Here is a 20,325-nt window from a genome sequence, read left to right as displayed (position 1 = left end):
CAAACACTAATTTTAAACAGGAGCAGTCTTTCTGTTTTCATATGTTTAATGTATAATGTGTTGACCATTATGCCTTTCAGGTAGCATCAATAGGCCTTAAATTGTGCAGGTCTAAAGAGTATTTTACACTGTATCATCATAGTAAAACATTGTGCACAAACCTAATTGTCCCAAATCTGGTCTCCGCTTGTTCTTGTTTTCTCCTCTGCTCCATTCAGTGCCTCACTACCTGATATGAGGTGGCTGATAATAGAGAGAATGAGTTGTAATATCATGAAAAGCACACTTTTATTGTTGTCTTTAATTGAATTGAACTCTAACTTAGAATATTTCCACTGTGGCTCCACATCAAGAGAGGAAATGTCACAATAACTACATGATAGTGACACGTTTATTGCAACAAACATTTCCACTGCACCATGCAGGTTAGAGAGTAAGATTTCAGAAAAACAAAACAAAAGCTTAATGATTTAGTAACTGATTGTGAAGTTGAGTGACAAGAAAAGAATAAGTAAAAAATATTGAGATGTGTTGTTGTGAAAAATGGAAGAAGCAGAATGTGCACAGTAATTGTGTGGTTGTTTTGCTCGTCAGTGTCATTTCAAAACTGCCAAAATGCAGCAGTTTCATTTCCCCACATTTTGTAAGATCATGTCTGAGGTGCGAGATGTAAAATTTCACTACCAAAAATAGATAACTGTAAGTCACTATTTCTGATATGAAAGAATCTATTAAGTAAATAGGACATGTTTGGGTGCTTCAAATGATTGTAAGATGTTTTGTTTTACAAAGCCTGAAAAACATAATTACTTCTAAAAGAGAAAATCTAATTTTTATTTCTGGTCTAAATTCATCCAAAACCATTTACTGAAGCCTTCTAAATACAGCCGGCATGCAGCTTTCTCACTCTCAACAGGCTGCGGAAAAGAAACTGCTAAACACTGTCAAGCTACAAGATAGGTATGTTGGTCTTATTTTTCGTGTGTATAACAAACTATGACATGTACTTTGCATTATTGCTGGCTTTGCTTACTCCACAGCAAAATGGAAAGACTAAAATGTTTAACGGAAGCAAGCCATATCAGCTGAATATATGTTGCAGCATAAGCAATCAAAATAAGCCTCTTAACAATTTAGAACATTGTTTCATGCATGATAGATGTAAAATAATATTCTACAGGGTTTTGCCACTAACACATCTTTTTATTGGAGACAATTATGTTTGAATACAAATGATTATCACTATTCAGAGGATGCAAATGATGCTGTAGCAACCAGATGTAGATAAATGTAGTCATTTACTTAGTTGGAAATTTCACTGTCAACCACCAACTGAAGAGCAGCAGTAGATCCAGCGTGTACTGTGAATATGAACGCAAGCAAAATGTTGCAAATGTTTTCACTTTTTTGTTTTGGAAGTGTTTCTGCTTCATCAGGCAGCACACGGTGGTAAGATGCGAAGAGAAAAAAAAAGGACATGCAACACAGTTTAGGAGCTGGTCTCCCGGTCAGCAGCTCCGGGACCACATGTTGTCCTCATGGTCCGGTGAACTGTGGAGGATCCATAACAACAAGTCCGACCTGGAACAGCGTATGGCATTGTCAGAGGTCACAAGCAGTCATTTCCTGACCCACAATCCTCTCCGGGTGAATGGAAGTAAAGTGAACGGTTCACATGAAGAAGGCTGATGTGTTGTTCAGCTGTGGGAAAGAACAGTGAAGAATAGGACAACAAGAGCATACAACTGAATGCAATAATTAGATAAAAAAACCAACACAATTTGATCATAAAAATTTAATTATCATGTGATTTAACTGTTTACATTTTTGGTTCTTTATTCCTGCATGGTTTTGGTTACTGCACAACTGACATACTTCAATGTCCTGTGGTACATTATAAAGCTAAACAGGTGAACTCTGAACATTAAACTTTTGTTAATTGATTTTTTGTTGCATGATTTTGTTTGAGAGTCACAACTTTGCTGGACTATTGTATAACCTACATTTTTAGGAATCCTACTGTGTGTGGGGTGATCATAGTACTGACACACTCCCATGTATATAATATATAAAGTTATGTAGGGAAAATTTCATGTAAAAAATGCACAAAACAGACAAAGAGAAACAGTACCTCTGAGGTTTGTAAATTCAGATACTGAGCACTGTAATGTTTCACACCTGATTTGCCTTTTTTCTCCCGGTCAGTGGCGAGGCTGGGGCAGTAAAGTGTAAACAACTTTGGAAGAATCCTTCGGCTTTTTATCACCACCCAGTGGCAAGCTGTGGACCTGCACCTGATCCGCACTGATCCAACATCAACAACAAAATGCAACCATATGAGTCCGTCTGGACATCTGACTCACATCAAATCATAAAAACATTTTGCTCCAGAACCATTAAAATGTTTTCAACGTCCAAAACTGGGATGAGAAATTTACTGTCCTCTCATAAACAGGAGAACGTGTTGGATATCACAAAAGAGAGCAAAGACAAAGGAAAAGACAAGGAGTGCAGGGAAGGTGATGACAGGAAGATAAAGAAGAAAGCAAAAGGGCCAATGTAGTTGTAAAATAAAATGTGTGGCATGCAAGCATGAAACAGTAGATTGCTGCTGTGGTTGACAGCTCTGGAGGGAGACAGATGGTGTACATGGAAGACAGAAAATAACAGAATTTTGCCAAGTGAAGAAAAGGAAGGAGGAGGAAGATGGGAAGAGAAACAGGCAGGGAGAGGGGTCAGAGGAGAAGAGAAAGTGACAGAGACAGAGTAAGGTGGTGTTTACCTGGACATCTTAGAGTAGTGGACAGTGATGTAGTTGGGGGCGGGGCTGTGACTTTCAACTTCTGTGATTGGTGGGGCATCCTTCAGAGGAACGATGGCAGGGTGGGAGCTGTCACTCAAGTCCTCTGGCTCCTCCTGTGCGTGCACACACACACAAAAAGATACATCACAAATTCAGAGAATTTGCAATAATTTGTAATTATTGTGTTATTAGTTTATTAGCTATAAAAAGACTCTAATTGAGCACAGAGTTGTGTACCGGTATGTCGGACATCTTGCCCTTTCTCACTGGAAAGGTCTGTTGGGCTGACTCATAGAACATGGTGTCATCTGTCACTGATGGGCGCTGGGGTCACACACACAACAAACACACACACACACACACACACACACACAGAAGAAAGGAAAGAGTAAAACTGAGGGTAATTTTTAACTGAGAAAATGGCAATGGCACATCATTGAAACTATCCTGACTTTATTGTGGGATGTTGTGTCAAGTAGTAAAAGCATGTTTTTGAACTTTGAGCTGCAGGTTCAACAAAAACTGAGATTAAAGTTGAAAGATGAAAAATAGAAGAACAAGTACCGTACCTTGTTTTCTCCTGTCTCAATGTCTACTCTGTGCATGTTCTTACTGTGAAGAAACAGGGCCAATATTATCAAACCATAACCAAATAATGACTCCTACCTGAACAAGAAAAAAACATTCTTTTAAAATTATGTGGAAGAGAAAAGAAATAGGCCATTTAGCAATGACTAAATAGCAGTGTGCTTCCTGTCACCTGATCATAATGGCCACTGTGAGAGTGATGAGTCCAGCAGACACGCCTACTGCAGATGCCAAAGCAATGACCTTAAGACGACCTGCCAGTGGGAGGTTAACAAAGATTATCAGCATGAAGAAAGGGCAGGGAATGAGAAATAACATGAGATGAATAAAAATAGAAGTGCAGCAAGCTTAAAAAAGAACAAAAAATAGAAAAATAGAAACAGGGAAAGTGAGGAACAGGAAAAGAGCTGTGCATCATTTTGCAGGCGTCTAGACTTGAGACTTGTGTTTCCAGTTCTGATTTCCAAACCTAACTCCACTTCTTCAGCTGTCTAGACTCAAATAGTAGTTTTCCACAACACCTCATCTCTTGCTCGCCACTCATAGGGCTTCATATGACTCACCATGACTCATAGAAAAACAGTCAGAAACCATAGGACCATACACAACCAAGACTAGGGCCCGGACCTCATGCTGCGATAGTGACACGGAGGTTTCATCACTCATGATTTCAATCACAGAAACCTATGGAAACATCCCTTTTGCTATAATCTCAGAGAAACATTTGGAGGTTTTTGGGTTCATAATCTGACATAATCAGAAATATAGATATAAGAAGAGGTGTTTCACTAAACGTATCAGTGACAGTTCATTTCTTCCATTACACTTCTGTGAGTGACAACGGCACACACCATGTCTCCAGAAAAAAATCGTTGTACACCCCCCTGCAGTAAGGGCATGGGGGTGGAACAGAGATGAACCATGACAGGCCTTCTGACTGATTGTGGATGATACTCTAACACCTTCACAACTCATAAAAACATTTTTTTGTCTCAAAGGTTGCAATGATATTAAAGAGCTTGCAGCGAAAGTATCCTCATTCTTCTTGCAAGTGTCCAAACTTGCACAGTTATCCATCACATTAAAATTTTTTGCTACTTGCTGCTGCCAGTGAATATACAGTATCTCACAGTATTTGTTGCCAGCGGTTTAGACATTAATGGCTGTGTGATGTGTTATTTTGAGGGGACCGCAAATTTACACTGTTTCAAGCTGTACACTCACTACTTTACGTTGTAGCAAAGTGTCATTTGTTACATGAAAAGATATAATAAACTATTTACAAAAATGTGAGGGTGTACTCATTTTTGTGGGATACTGTAAGTATATATAAGTAATTCAGTATACAACCACTTCATGAACGTTTGTTTTTCAAATGTTTGCTGCATTTGCTGGTCTAGGTCTTTACAAAAGCCTTGATAGTGGACCTGTGAAGCTAAATGCTAACATTAGCATGCTAACATGCTCACATGGACGTTTCTAACATGCTGATTTTAAGTATAATGTTGCTGATGTTCAGGATCTTAGTTTAGTATGTTAGCTATGCTAACATTTGCTAATTTGCACAAAACACAAATTACATCTGAGGCTGATGGGAATGACATTATTTTTGAAGCAATTTGGTATTAAACCCCCAAACTCTGACCTGATGATGAAAATGACTAAAAAAAACTAAATGAAAAGTTAAGATGTCATCAAAATTATTACATTTATACTGAGGGTGACATCAATGTGTGAACCAAATGTCATAGCAATCCATCTAATAGCTTTAAAGACATTTCAATCAAAACCACAAATGTGAACCTTACGGTGGCATTGGAGGATAAGCCAGGGGGATTCATCCTCTAGAGAACATAAATGTCTGGACAAAATGTCATGGCGATAGTTGTTGGGATTTTTCACTCTTGAATTCTACTACTGTGCTTTCTTTAAATATTGCCAAAACACACAGACAGACAGGCAGTCTGAAAGATTAGACACCATGCATGAATCATTATGTACCTCTGACTCGTACGGTGAGGATAGGCGAGTTGTGGGCTCCGATTCGATTCCTGGCCTCACAGTAGTACTGGCCGCTCTCTCCAGGGCCGACCTCTGAGAAGGTGAAGACAGGACCGGACTTGGTGCCCCAAGCTGCACGGAGCACGGAGCACAGAAACGGAAATGACATAATTACTGTTTCAGAGAGTGCTGAAGGATACAAACCAGCAGACAGTCCAGAGGCACACAGAGAACAACACCTTACCACAAACATTTACCACAGGTATTAGAGTTAAGGTATTGATGATTTGGTAACCTTGAGAGGAACCACATTTTTACGATGCTAACATTGTACAGAGCCCCCGTGCAGAGCTAAGCGATGCCATGTGAAGTTGTCCACTGCTGGGTTGGCCTGACTGCTGCAGGTCAAGGTCAAAGGTCGACCAGCATCCACCACACTGGAGGGACGAGCCAGAACTGAGGTGTTCTTAGGAGGGTCTGGAGAGAAGATAAGAAAGACAGATACAGAGGGTTAAGGGAGGTTTTGTCATGTAAATTATGTTCCGCAAATATGGGAATAATTTGTACTGCATGAAAAATGTTAAGGTTTGGAGATACCATGGGCTAAAATGTTTGGGGAGTTTGAGGGAACACCCATGTTCAAATCCAATGCTGATTATTACATGTATTAAATTTAGGTTTAAAAGTACAAGACTGAAGGGAAAGATGGACATTCTGAAACTTTAGAGGTACTGATGTGTGGAGGAGAGGAGGGGAGGAGAGGAGAGGAGAGGACAATAGAGGAGAGGGGAGGAGATGAGAGCCTCACAAACATAGACACACAAACAACACACCCATGACTTACACAGTACAGTGAGTGTAGCAACAGGGGAGGTTTGGTGTCCGAGGCGGTTCCACGCTGTACAGTAGTACTGTCCAGCATGGTGAGCACGCACTAGGGGGTACGTTAGGTTCTGGAAGGTTCCTTTAGCCAACACCTGATCACCTAGGATACGATACCAAGCATACCTGCAGGAGGGAGGAAGGTGAAGATGATTATGGTGATGATGATGAAAATGATTATAGGACTGGGAACTTTGCAATAATATATTCTTTGGTCCTTAATGTCCTTGTTCTTTTTTTAATATATAGGAGAATATTTATCATTATTTAAATGGATTTGTCCATTTTGCCCAGTCCTTTTTTATAATACGTTAAAGGAAAGCGAAAGTCTGTTCTCTCAAGACATCAGAAAGAAAAAGAGAACATTTCAAGATGGTAATGACAAATGCAAGAATCGTGATAATACTGACAAACACGGCAAAAAAACTTCTATGGGTTAGGCCATGAGCATAAACTTAATGCCATGTATTACTATTTGAAAGCTTGTTGATAGACCTGGAGAAAAGGTATTCACCATACCTGTTGGCAGGAGGGTGGGCTTGGCTGACGCAGCTCAGGTTTGCAAATGAGCCTTCTCTGATGTCACCTGGAGGACTCAGCAGCACACGTGTGTTCTTTGGAGAGTCTAAAGAGACAGACAGACAAACAGGAAGAGATTTACTATTAATAAAATAATATTTTTATTTCAAGTGTATTAAGTGAGCAAATGCCTCACAAAAAAGATTGTGGAGTTGAGTGGTGCCTAGTAAACGTGCTATGTGGCTGATAAAGTGAACTAATCACAAGTAAATATGGGAGATATGACATATAGATGTAGCCTTCGGAGCTTTTAGTTTTAGGAATGAAGGAAAGTTGCCATGTTAATAGGAGCAGAATCAGGAAAAACATAGTATACTATTATCAACCAATAGTGAAAACTCCCCAAATCTCATATCTGAGCAGGTGGAACTAGTGAATGTGTTGATGTTTGCCTAGAAAAACTTGATGCAGACTAGATTCAGATTAGATGATGAATCACACTACTTCATCTTAATGCATATTCTTAAAAGTAAAAGTAAAGTAAAACTAAATCAGCAGTTTGATTTTGTATCACTTCCTGCTGAATCCATGTGATAGATTTTTAGCATCATGACTAGAGTTTAAAATAGAGATGTTGCCTGATCAGTTTAACCCAGACTAACCTTTGTCAGATTTACACAACAACAACCTAAGATAGAAACTTAAAGGTTTCTTGTTCTCCATATTAAATTCTGAACCAAGCACAAAGTTTGGACTCTAAACTGTGCAAGTTTGAAAGCAAAGACACCCTGCCTGTGATAATGATGAAAACATCCAACAAACTTACAAGTGACATTGAGCAGAAGTGGTTTGGAGCGGTCTGTCCCCAGCGAGTTACGTGCTACGCAGAAGTACTCTCCTCTGTCTGTGTATTTGAGGAGGGAGAGGCGGAGCTGAGGCCTGAAACTGTCTGGAATGCTGCCACTGTCCATGTCTGGAGAGGAGACAAAGACACACGTGCAGATTAGTGCACACATTTGGAAGGAGGATCCAAGGATCCTTCAACAATTTAATAAAAGGACTTTCACTTATCCAACTGCAGGACAACATTCACATTACAGTATATGTCACTAACATCAACCAGTTAGCTCATATCCACGATACAGCCAGTTAATGTGCACAAGTACAAGTGTCATCTTATAAACACAGCACGGAAACATCCTGTACCTTTGAACCACGCAAAGCTCTCTGCAGGTGGAGCTGCATCACTACTGCAGGTCAGAGTGACCGACCCCCCCTCTGATACCTCCCCTTCCGGAAAGGCCGCTATGGAAGTTGAGCGAGGACCATCTGGATGGGGAAGAGAATGAAAATAGGAGGGAGAGAAAAGAAGGATATTTGAGACAGAGATGGGACAATTAGTAGGCATGTGTATATTGAAAATCTCTACCTTTCAACATTTTAGCTACTTGTGTTTCTTGTTTTTGTGTCCCGACAATAAAACACGTCAGAACAACACTAGCTCCAGATTCACCATCTGAAAGATGTGAGCAGGTATTGTGGCTGCTTTGGTCGGCATGATAGGTTGAGATTACTCACGTCCCAGAGCCAGGGAGAAAGATGGTGACTGGACATTCTGTGGTGGGATTGGTCGACAGGCATATGCTCCAGCATGCTGCTGGTCAAATCGGTTGATAATCATCCATTTCTCATAGGAGCCGAGGTTTAGTCCATTCCTGTGTGCAGAGCATCATATCAATGTAACAGACTGTGCTTTTTAAATGTTAACCACACTATATGCTCTGAACCACCATCTGGTTAACCAATAATACACTCACATGTACTATAACAAACCTGTACAGTGCAAGGCTCCTTCCTGGAGCAGCACATCCGCTGGCCTGGCAGCCTACAAACACAGTCTCTCCGAAGCCAAACATGTTGGCGGGCCTTGCTGGATGCACCTGGACCTGGAGGTCTGAAACACAAACAGACATTTACACACGCACAAAAACACTGGCTGCATGAGCCCAGTGCAGCACTTTTGTGACCAAATACATCGTTGCCGTAGCTGAGACAGCAGTTTTGGTTTGGATGAACCTACCTGTTACATCGAGAGTGATGGTGTTAGGGGAGGTCCATCTCCCCAGCGGCTGGTCTGTCTCAAACCTGAAGTGGTACTGGCCTGCATCACTCAACTTCACAAACCGAATCTGGACTGAACAGCTGGAATAGCTGCCCCCAATGTAGCTGGAACCCACGTGTCATACATTTATGGATTATTTCACATTTACGTATTATTTCAAATATTAAAAAAAACACCACTGTATGTTTCTCCTACCGGGTACGTCCACGGTACGACAGGCTGATCTCGTTCGGGTCAGTGTGGTGAGTGAACTCCCTGTGACCTTCTGAAGACACACGGAACCACATGACCCGCCTCACAGTGTGACCTGTGAATGAAAACCCAGCAAAACAAAGTCTTTCTAAATGAGAGCAACTAATGCAAGGAACACTGTATGGATGATGAAGATGGAGGAGGAAAACAAGGCTTCAGGTTTTTGAGCTCACCTTAATTGCTTGGAACTAGGACACACCACAGCATTTGTTGCCTTAACTAATCATTGTAGATATTTTAAAATACAAAAATTAAATAACAAAATAGAATGGAGGAGGTTTATAAAATGATTTCATACCTGATGGGTAGTCATAACGACAGGGCAGAGTGACAGTTGTTCCTGCCCACACGCAGATCTCCCTCCTAGAAAATGACACACTCCACCTGCTCTGGATACCTGCAGGACAATCGTGCAAAACCATAAACAGCCAGAAAAACAGATGCTACAAGTGCATACTCATGTGCACAGTTAAGAAGGAGCAAACTAAAATCATAAAACCAAACATTTGTTATGCTCCACCTAAAAATGTATGCAAAGCAGACCACGCAAATAGACGAAGATTGTTTCTACACTCTGCAGGTTTTTCACACTTTTTGCTGTTTATTCTGCTGTTTTTATCGAGGATTAGTTCAGTGCTCCAGATGAATAAGAATCCATATATCTACTGGCTGTCACATCCACATATTGCTTGCCATTAAAGTAGTCTACCAAAGGTTTAGGGTGTACATACTTGAAGACTAAAAGAAATGTAATTGCCCACAAGTAAAAGTTTTCCGTCAATGTGGCTCCTCGGAGAAAAACTTGTCAAACCACAGCTCTGATCAGCTCAGAGAGTGACTCATAAAACTGAAGCAGTGAGAATGAGCCTTGATGTGCAGCGTCGTCCTCTGCTGCTAACTGCCTGCCTGGCTGACTACCTTGCACAAAAGGCAATCAATACTTATAAATAACCTGAGCGTAAAGGCAAGGGCACCTGGCTGCAGGACCTTATGTGCATAATGAATCTAATAAGTCAGACAGTTTTGACTGTTGTTTCACAGTATGTCTGACACACTTATGAGATATTTACAATATAATATAAATATCTGACAATTAGGGAGCCTGCCAGTTCGTCTCTCATCACCTTAACAAATAAAAAATATGTATTAAAACCTTGTTCAACATTGTTTAGTTTTACACCTCATGATTAAACAAAGTTACAATTTCAGATGTATCTTTGGTTTTTTCGCTTACCTGGTAAAGCTGTAAGGATGGTGCCCAGAACTAATGCACCTGCCAACATCTCCGCTGACACAAGCTCTGTAATGTCACCGGAGAAGGAGAAAAGCACAGGGAGACAGAAGGGTGAACAAAATATTTATCAGGATAAACCCCATCCAGCTGATTAAATGCGAAGCACTCACCTTTTTAAAGAATCTTCATTCACCTCAGACAGAATAGGGTTTGAGTGATGCGTGCGACCCGAACAATGATGGAGGTGATTTTCTGTAGTGGTCAGAGTTGCTTGGTGATTAGAATCAGCTGGCAGGAGATGGGAGGAGGAGTGGAAGGAGCAGGAGGAGGAGGAAAAAAACTAAACCTTCTTATATCCCCTCTTTTGAACTGTTTCTATTGTCACTTTTTTTCCACTTCTTCTGAAACTGCGTTTTAAGGTCAATGGTGTAATGTGTCTGGTTTCCTACTTTGTGCTATTGTGAAAATGTGACATCCCTGTGATGTTGTCACTTTCACAATTGTCTCTTCTAAATCAAAACTCAGCAGTTTGCGTTTGGAAAGGCACCTGGCTGCAGGACCTCATGTCCTGCTGTTGTTTTACAGTATGTGTGACACACTTATGATACATCTGGAACACAATACTCAAAGTCAGTAAAATATGCTATCAAGCAATCTGACATTACAACAAAAGAGACAGTGCTTTGTCACTGTAAACCCAAATAAGTTCAGAAAACTCAAAATATTTGTGAAAACTGATTTTCTCAGACTTTTTAAGTATCGGTAATAATATTTTTGAGTAAATCTTAACTTAAATATAATAATTACATTTTATAATTAAATTACATTACATTACATTACATTAATAACATTAAATGCTAATTTTATCCTTGCGACGCTTTCCTTGCGTGAGTACATTCGCGAGAAGGCGATTGGAACCAGCAAAAATTCGCTCAAATTGGACATTTTCAACTCAGGCGAAGGCCTTCGCGTTGCCTTTGCGTCGCTGGCACAAATCGCGGCTCTGCCCGTCTTTGCGGCATTGACTTTGTATGTAAACTCACCTCCCTGAATGCTCGCTTCACTTTTGGTCTGAAAGCACAGTAAGAATTTCGAAGTGGTGAGTTATTAATCTTTAACAAAAGTATTTTTCACAACAAAAGTTTTAACTGAGCTCTGTCTCTACATCACAGTAATAACTTTATGTCCACTGACTGCCTGGAGGGTAGCTAGTGTTTCGAAGGGAGAGGAGAAGTGTGTGCTGCAACTCAGTGTTTTTCCCACGGGTGTTTTTGAGGGCATGTTGGACTAGCTGCTTGGCGAGCGTTATATGAGGCGTACGTATTTAAGCGTGTCTTGATAAAATACTCACATGCAAAAATGTTAAGCTACAATGGTTGTTATGATTCCTTCTGTCTATACTGGCTCTATAACGCTTTCTTAATCTGACTCAACTGTAAGACAATGAGGACAAAATTCTAAAGTTATTTGGAAACAGTTATAAGGTGTTACAACCCAAATTCAGAGAATAACAAAAGCATATACATTTATAGCTGAGGATTGCGGCTAACTTTTACTATCCTTTCAGTTAAATGCTAAAGTTGCTGTTACTTTTACCTTGTCTCATGATAGACCAGGGGTGTCATTAATAAAACTGTGCATGGAATCCTCACTAAAATTGTATGTGCGCCCAAAAGCCAAAAATGGCGTACATGGTATCAGTTTAAATATAATTGCATCAATTTAAATGTAATTTGTCCTCCTGTTCACCTTATTTATGAGAGTAAATTTCAATGCCTAAGGCCTATTAATTAATATGATTCCTGATTAAACTGTCCAACATATTTGAGGTGTTCTTTTGCAAAAACAAATATCTCCGTTTGTGTTTATTATCCTCAGTCACGGTTCGTTTAGTGCGGTAGGCTACATAAGTTTTGTTTTACGGTGGAAAGACTGCAGCATTACAGAGTTGTTGTTTTCTTTAAGCTTGAAATAATCACACACTTTGGACACATCAATGGTGTAGATTATAATTAGTAGTTTTCCAAATGGACTCTGGTGAATATTATATTTAATAGTTTTCATATGGACTCTGGTGAATATTATATTTAATAGTTTTCATATTGACTCTGGTGTACATTAAAATTGTTATTTTTCCAAATGGACCCTGGTCTCTATTATAATTAGAAGTTTTCCAAATGGAATCTGCTGTATATTAAAATTAGTAGTTTTCCAAAATTACTCCGCTGCATATTATAATTAGTAGTTTTAATATTGACTCTGGTGTATACTAAAATTTGTAGTTTTCCAAATGGAGTCTGGTGTACATTATAATTAGTCGTTTCCATATGGATTCTAGTGAATACTATAATTAGTTTTCCAAATGGAATCTAACGTATATTACAATTGGTAATTTTTCAAATGGATTATATTAAAATTTTTGTTTTCCAAATGGATTCTGGTAGATACTATAATCAGTAGTTTTCCTAATGGAGTCTTGTGTATATTATCATTTGTTGTTATTATATAGTCGTTTTCCAAATGCAGTCTGCTGTATTTTAAAATTGATAATTTTCCAAATGGATTCTGCTGTGTATTAAAATGGTAGTTTACCAAATGGAATCTGGTCTATATTATAATTAATCGTTTTCCAAATGGATTCTGATGAATATTATAATTAGTAGTTTTCATATTGACTCTGGTGTACATTAAAATTGTTATTTTTGCAAATGGACCCTGGTCTCTATTATAATTAGTTTCCAAATGGAATCTGCTGTATATTAAAATTGGTAATTTTTTGGCCTGCCCCTTCCTCGCCAATCTGGACTCAACAAAGGGGACACAGGAAGTGATGACCACCCTTGTGCTGCGTCCAAAGCCCGTGGCAAATTCACAGCCACACTGGCAGAGCACGCGGCCACCTCACACCTCGATGCACTACATGTGCGAGGGCCAGACCAATGCTGCTTGTAGCTTTCATTTATATATATATTTTTCAACCTTTATTTATTCAGAGGAGCTTCATTGAGAGAAAGCCTCTCTTTTGCAGGAAGAACCTGATCATATTCACACCTTTACACAGTCACACCTGGACCTGGAGTACAATCACAGCCTGATCCGCTGGCCACTAAGCAGCTCCACTGGAGCTGTTGGGGTTATGGGCCTTGCTCAAGGGCACCTCAGTGGTGGTAGCTCGTTTCTCTAACCTTTGGGCCACCACTGCCCTTATTGTTTATATTTGGCGTCATGCACCACCATGCCCCCGAAACGCTTTGAGGTTGAAAGTCGGATATTTTAACTTTCCCAGTTCCGACCGGTCTGGAATGCGGCATAAATGTTGTCTTAGCAAAGACCGACTGAACATATTTATATATAGTATGTGTAGAAAAAGTTTTTGAAATTAGCATTTGAGTAATTCTAAAAACTGGTACTTTCTGCTTTGTGCCAGACATTTCGATGCTGATTTTACGTTAACAAAGCCAGCGAATGGAGGAGCTTATTTATTTGTCACTCTTTCTAATCTAATTTCCAATCAGGTCTTTTCAAACAGGTTTTCGAAAGTCTAAATGTGCACCATGCCGTCTCTTCCACGCATAATCGAAGATAACATATAATGAGGCAGATTCCTCTAGCACTGTACCGTCCCAGCCTCTTATCCAGACTCTGCCAGAATTGAGGTAGCGGTCTCCACGCTGATCGTTACAGAGTTAGCGGACACATCTGATAATTTAAAGACGCGTACCCCCGCACACCAGGGTGCTCTGCTCCCCAACTCTAAGGCAGCTTTGCCGTCTCACTTTTAACACCTGACTGCTGAGCAGCAGCAGGATGTGTTGTGTCTGGTAGGTCAGTACACCTGTCTCTTTAATGATGTCCCGACCTGTACAAATGTTCTGCGGCATGACATAGAGGTGAAAGAGACTCGGCCTATTAAGCAACAGATGAAGCCTGAAGTGATGAAAAAGGAGGCAGAATACCTTTTATAGAACTAGTTAGCTATAGCTAGCGCGAGCGCCTGGAGCCCTCCATGCCTGCTGGAGGCTAAATCTGATGGTTCATAACCGATTTTCACAGGGTAAATGCGATTACTATTCAAGATTCCTATCCTTTGCCTAGAATGGAGGATTGTGTTGACAACTTGGGTACAGCCAAGTTTGTAAACAAGTTTGATCTGTTGAAGGGATACTGGCAAGTACCTTCAACGGACCGTGCCTCTAAATTAACTGCAGTACACTGTAATGGCATTCAGGCTGTGCAATGCTCCAGCTACCTTCCAGAGGTTAGTAGACACTGTGTTATCGGGGTTGCACAACTGTAATACGTAATCTGGTAATCCATACAGCTACCTGGGATGAGCACATGAGAGTACTGGAGCAGGTTTTCGATCGTCTGGCCCAATCAAATCTGACACTAAACTTAGCAAAGTGTTACTTTGGCAAGGCCACAGTTACTTACCTCAGACAACAGGTGGGACAGGGTCAAGTACGTCCTGTAGATGCTAAGGTCGAAGCTATAGCTGGCTGGTCTGTCCCAACCACCCATAAAGCTTTGCGTCAATTCTTAGGTATGGCTGGATATTACAAGAGCTTCTGCCGTAACTTTTCCAGTGTAGCCTATCCATTAATCCATTAATTAGTTTCCCAGTTGCGGTTTGCTTAGAGCTGCCAGCACTGCTCCCCTGTGAGATGAGACACAGCCTACAGAGCACACATCCTCGAACATATCTCCCTCTTGTGCTGTTACTCGTGCACATGCACGTGAAAACGAAATTGAGGGCCATGAGTTTTCTTTATCTGACAGCTTACTTATGTCAGCCTTTTCAGGTGCACCGGGGTTGGAGACTGAGGTGGAGTACTCCATTATTCCATCTCATGATGCGGCTGCTGAGCGAACGCTCCTGGCTGAGCCAGATCTGCCGACAGTCTGTGGGGTGGCACTTCCAGTCAGTCGAGATTGTCTGAGTGTAATGCAAAAACCTGACCCAACACTGAAGAGGTGCTTCTCCAAGGTTGTGAGTGACAACTCAGCAAGGGGTAAAAAAGTAGCTTACATCCTTAGGGGAGACATCTTAATGTGCAAATGATGGTCGCCATTAATAGCTGATGACTACTTTGATGATTACTACCCTCCGGCTACCGACAGCAGGTGTTATCAGTAGCCCATGAAAGTTGATGGGCGGGAAATTTAGCGGTGACAAAAACATATCAGACCATCCTCAGACATTGCTTTTGGCCAGGACTAAGATTGGATGTTGCTAAACATTGTAGGTGTTGTCATGTATGCCAGATTGCAGGGAAGCCTAACCAAACTGTTCCTCCTACACCATTGGACCCTATTCCTTTGATAGGAGAGCCATTTGAGCGAGTGCTAATTAACTGTGTTGGTCCCCTACCATGTACTAAAAACGGAAACCAGTATTTGCTTACTGTCATGTGCGCCACCAGTCGTTTCCCTGAGGCTATTCCCCCTCCGTAAGATTAATGCTAGTGCAGTTGTGAAGGCGTTAATGAAATTCTTCTCCACGCTCAGATTGCTATGGATAATTCAGACAGACCAAGGCTCTAGCATTCAATCGGCCCTTTTTCTGTTACGGTTTACTGCGTCAGTACTACCCTACAAATAAATAACTTTTCTTTACCAAATCCATCTAGTTTGTGTTATCTTCCTTGCCCACACGAGCCAGGTTGTAACATAAATGGGGGCTTGACCAGGATTTGAACCCGTGACCTCTTGCACCTGTTCAAAGCTCACAGAAAGTCAGACGGATCCAACAATCACATGTGTAGAACCAGAGATAGTACTGTATAGTGTCACTCACTGTGGAGCAAGTGACATTTTCCATTGCTGCAGGTAACTGCGGATGCAGTGGTACAAATTTGTTCTTACTTTTGTTTGAAAGCACTTTGTACCCTTTCTGTAAGTAAAAAGGTGCACTTCTGGCCTCTTAAAGACCAATATTGTACCTTCAAGAGAACATTCTTCAAAAGTGTACCTGTAAGTACAGAACTGTTCTTGTCAGGTAGCTCCATTTTTGAGTGTGTAATGCCATTTTTATTATTAGAGGAGCACAAACTTTATAGAGCAGATAAACTATATTGTTTAACGTATTCTAAATATATCTGCTATCCGCTTGTCTTACAGACGGTATGTCGGAAATGAGAGGGGACGTAAATAAACATGAGCTGAACAAGTAGGCCTATCTAACCTCAGCACCACTGCCCTCAGCCTTGTCTGCCAACTTGTGCATATCTCGGGCCTTCTGAACTTCAGACACTTGCCCATTCTGAGTTGACCAGCTAACGGTAGTTTGTTAGTAGCACGTCAGAGACATTTAGTTTTCTTTCCTAACAACTGACGTATTCGCGCCAGATCTTGGATGCCAGAGCACATGCAAACACTCCACAGTCCATAGCGTAAAGCTAAACATTGACATAAACAGTAAAAAGTTACCTGTACTGCCGTATAACATCCAAGTCACACCAAATGGAGTAAATTGTAAAGTCACATTCACAAAAAGTATTTATTTATGATGTTATGGTATTTATTTAATCTTCCGAAAGGACAAGAAAAAAATTTGAGACCTTTGCAAACAAAATCTGATACTTTGTAAATGCAATTTAATACTTTTAAGGCCTTAGTTTTAGAATATTAAATTTAAGACTTTAACACTGTTAAGACCCTGCTTTAATGAATCAGTAGTCTCCTGTGTCCTCTGAAGATGCCAGAAGGTTGGCTTGCCAGAAAGAGAGAGATTGATTACTTTCAACTGATATAACAGACATACAAAAGGTCTAAAAGTCATAAACTGATACATCCACTTCCCCTTTGTTTTTACAATGAAGTGTGACTGGAATTCAGCCAGGCTTGGTTCATACATATTTCTGTTCGTTATCGATTTATTTTAAAATCAACATGATAATATTTGTAAAAACAACTAAACTCAATCTATCATTAGCATCAGCCAGATCTTGCCTTGGAGGTATATTACAGTAGATGGGAAAATCATTTTGGTTGACTTGGGATTTAAAAATCTGAATTTGTCCAATTTAAAAAGGTTTTAAGCAAACCATTTTGACGTGTGTGTAAACAAAGACTAATGATAATATTAACTTGTCTTAAATGTTATTTACCAACACTGGACCATAGCATATAATGCATAAATCTGAAAAATAAAAATAAGAGAAAGCTAGGCTAGCTACCTTATATGAATAGATTTTGCAGAGTAAGAATTTCATTAACAGATACCACTATGGGTTACCATCAGCTTTAAAGCAATTTGCCATTGTACCTGTTCTTTGACCTTTTTTCCCCTCAAGGGACACAATAAAATTCACTATACAACAATAGTGCTATAAAAGTTTAACAGGTATAAACATGAAATTGCCAATTATTACGACATATTGCATTATGATTCACGATTAGCGTGGGAATTATTATTTTTGCATAACAAATTCAATTTCCATTGAAGAACCTATTAATTTATGGTCTGTACTCACAGAAAGGCAAGAGCAGTCACCCCTCCAGGATTTGAACCCAGGTCTACAGGATACCAAACATGCAACTTGACCACAACGCCAAAGAGCCAGGCACGTTAATACAGCAGTCACAGCGCATACTCAAGCGTAGTGACGGTGGGCAGCCATAGTACTAAACAAACATGAAATATAGCATTAAAACAGACTCTTACTGCTCTCTGATTGTACTTACTTCAAACTAGAGTGCACAAGCCTCTCTTAATAGCTTAATGCATACAATAAATAAAGTAGGGTGATGAAAGTGGCCTAGTGTAAGAGGGCAAAAGTAATGATTTTCCTCTAGGAAATATCTTGCAGTTTAGCAGGTTTGATGAAGTTATGGCTTTTTACTTGCGAAGATTTTATTGCACTTACATACAGTAATGAGCATACTTATTGGTTGTGGTGCAGTGGATAAGACACATGCCTTTGGTGTGAGAGACCTGCGTTCAATTTCCACTATGACAAATCCACCAATGCGTCCCTGAGCAAGACATAAACAATTGTACAGCAATTGTAAGTTAAGCTTCTTGATGGATAGTTTTACTTTTTGCTAAACTGCTAACTGTAGCCTTTCTGACTCTCTGTGGCTAGTTAGCTCAGTCAGTTAGTCGTGCTGCTAGCGATTCTATTAGCTTACTCAGCCCTGGGGTGCCAGGGGCCAAACCCAGCAAACCCCCTCGGTACTGTATTCACAGTGGTCAAAGTGGCCTCTGTCGGTCTTGGAGGTTGTGCTCGATCCTGGTATCGCTGTCATGTTCACTCACTGAGAGCTGGAACCAGTCCGCACAGAGTCTGCATGACGGGGAGGGGGTGTAAACACACATTCGGCGCGCACTGGTGACTGTAAACGCCAATCAGTGTCTACGACACGTCCCTCCTTAGCTTTTAAAACCTAGCAAAGTGGAGGAAGAGAGAGAAAATAGCGAGGGACGAACAAGAAAGTGTCCAAAATATGGGATTATTTGAAACTAAAAGAAAACAACAACTTATGTAGCCTACCGCAACAGCATGACAGCATCTGATCAGAAAGTCTATAGTCCATGGAGCGGACCACAGACAAGGTAACAGAAACTTTAGCATTTAATTGAAATCATGATTGATTGTTGAGTTGAAGGCTAGCAAAAGTAAGCCGCGATCCTCAGCTGTAAATGTATACACGTGCTTCTGTTGTTCTCCGCCTGGTTGGGCCGTGAGTTTGGGTTGTAACGTCACAGTCAGGAGTTAACTTACACAGCTAGTATCCCACTGCTGAAGCTCAGCAAGTGTCATGGGTAAGGCTGAGTGCAGACTGAGGTGGGGACCCAAATGCAGACTAAAAGGTGAGAGGATGCAGTTAATATTTATTAAGGCAAAACTTAAACTGAGACCGGCTTACATGGAGCTCAAGGCAAATGTCCAAACAAAGGGGAATCCAAGAAGCACTGACAGAGTAATCCAAAACAAGGGAATAAACCAGAAATCGGGGGGAACAGAGCACAGCAGAACACTCAACATAGACGATAATGGATGTGACAAAGACTGAATAAAACTGAGGGCTTATATACACAGACAAATGAGCAGGGAGGGAAGCACAGCTGAAACACATCAGGTAATCCAACAACAGGAAACAAAGCTAGACAAGGACACATGAGAACTGAATACTACAAAGTAAAACAGGAAGTAAAGCACACAGGAACACACCAGGACAGCTCTACCAAAGTAAAACACAAAACATGGAAAGACCACAAAATCAGGGCACGGAACAGAGACAGGACCAAACAGGAGACAGGACTACACTAAAACATGGAGACATAGGACTAAGGACTCGAATAGGTAAAAACATGCAGATAAACACAAGAATAAACTAAGCTACAAAACCCTAAACAAGACAAGATCAAATAATGAAACAAAAATACACAGACCAGGAATAACACTAACATGAACTAAAGCACAAAACTGAGAACTAAGGCTTTGGACTAAGAACTGAGGCAAAGAACTAAAACACAGGACTAAGAACTGAGATAAGAGACAAGACAGATACTAAGTAAACTAACATGTGAATGAATAAAATAATAAACAAGAATACAAGTATGTGGGGGGCAACAATGAGCATGCAGTGCAAGCTTTCTTTTAATAATAATAATCCTCATAATTGGATTGTTTTTATTTTGCAGTGCGAAAATGAACCAGACATTGCTGACACTCCTCACTGTGGTCACTGGCACCGACACTCCTGGTGCAGTCCGCTTCAGCCCAAGTGAAAGGTGGCTGTGGATGGATTTGTCTGTTTCTCTGGGGGTGGTGATGGAGCAGTGGATAAGACAATGGTGTGAGAGACCTGGGTTTTATTCCCCACTGTGCCAGGTCCAACAAAGTGTCCCTGAGCAGGACACTTAACCCCTAGTTGCTCCAGATGCGTGCGACCTCTGACATATATAGCAATTACAAG

The 20,325-nt window shown here is 40.5% G+C and overlaps 1 protein-coding gene across 1 annotated transcript; it reads right to left on the bottom strand.

Moving 5' to 3' along the window:
- Positions 1–1,227: 1,227 nt before the first annotated feature.
- si:dkey-33i11.1 (sialoadhesin) lies at positions 1,228–19,394 on the bottom strand. The gene is made up of 20 exons (XM_046043979.1): positions 19,273–19,394; positions 10,572–10,653; positions 10,402–10,467; positions 9,466–9,564; positions 9,111–9,222; positions 8,874–9,019; positions 8,627–8,747; positions 8,372–8,508; positions 8,000–8,122; positions 7,620–7,766; positions 6,794–6,899; positions 6,237–6,400; positions 5,720–5,869; positions 5,393–5,524; positions 3,564–3,645; positions 3,373–3,415; positions 3,041–3,127; positions 2,783–2,916; positions 2,179–2,304; positions 1,228–1,701 (listed from the first exon to the last, which is right to left on the bottom strand). The coding sequence occupies exons 3-19, from the start codon at positions 10,448–10,450 to the stop codon at positions 2,202–2,204; spliced, it is 1,935 nt and encodes a 644-aa protein (XP_045899935.1). The 5' UTR covers positions 10,451–10,467; positions 10,572–10,653; positions 19,273–19,394; the 3' UTR covers positions 1,228–1,701; positions 2,179–2,201.
- Between the last annotated feature and the right edge of the window lie 931 nt (positions 19,395–20,325).

Source organism: Micropterus dolomieu, linkage group LG03, assembly GCF_021292245.1.
Source record: "Micropterus dolomieu isolate WLL.071019.BEF.003 ecotype Adirondacks linkage group LG03, ASM2129224v1, whole genome shotgun sequence".
Classification (NCBI taxonomy): domain Eukaryota; kingdom Metazoa; phylum Chordata; class Actinopteri; order Centrarchiformes; family Centrarchidae; genus Micropterus; species Micropterus dolomieu.
The sequence above is the reverse complement of the archived record's forward strand: the minus strand, read 5'-3'. Positions and strand labels throughout refer to the sequence as shown.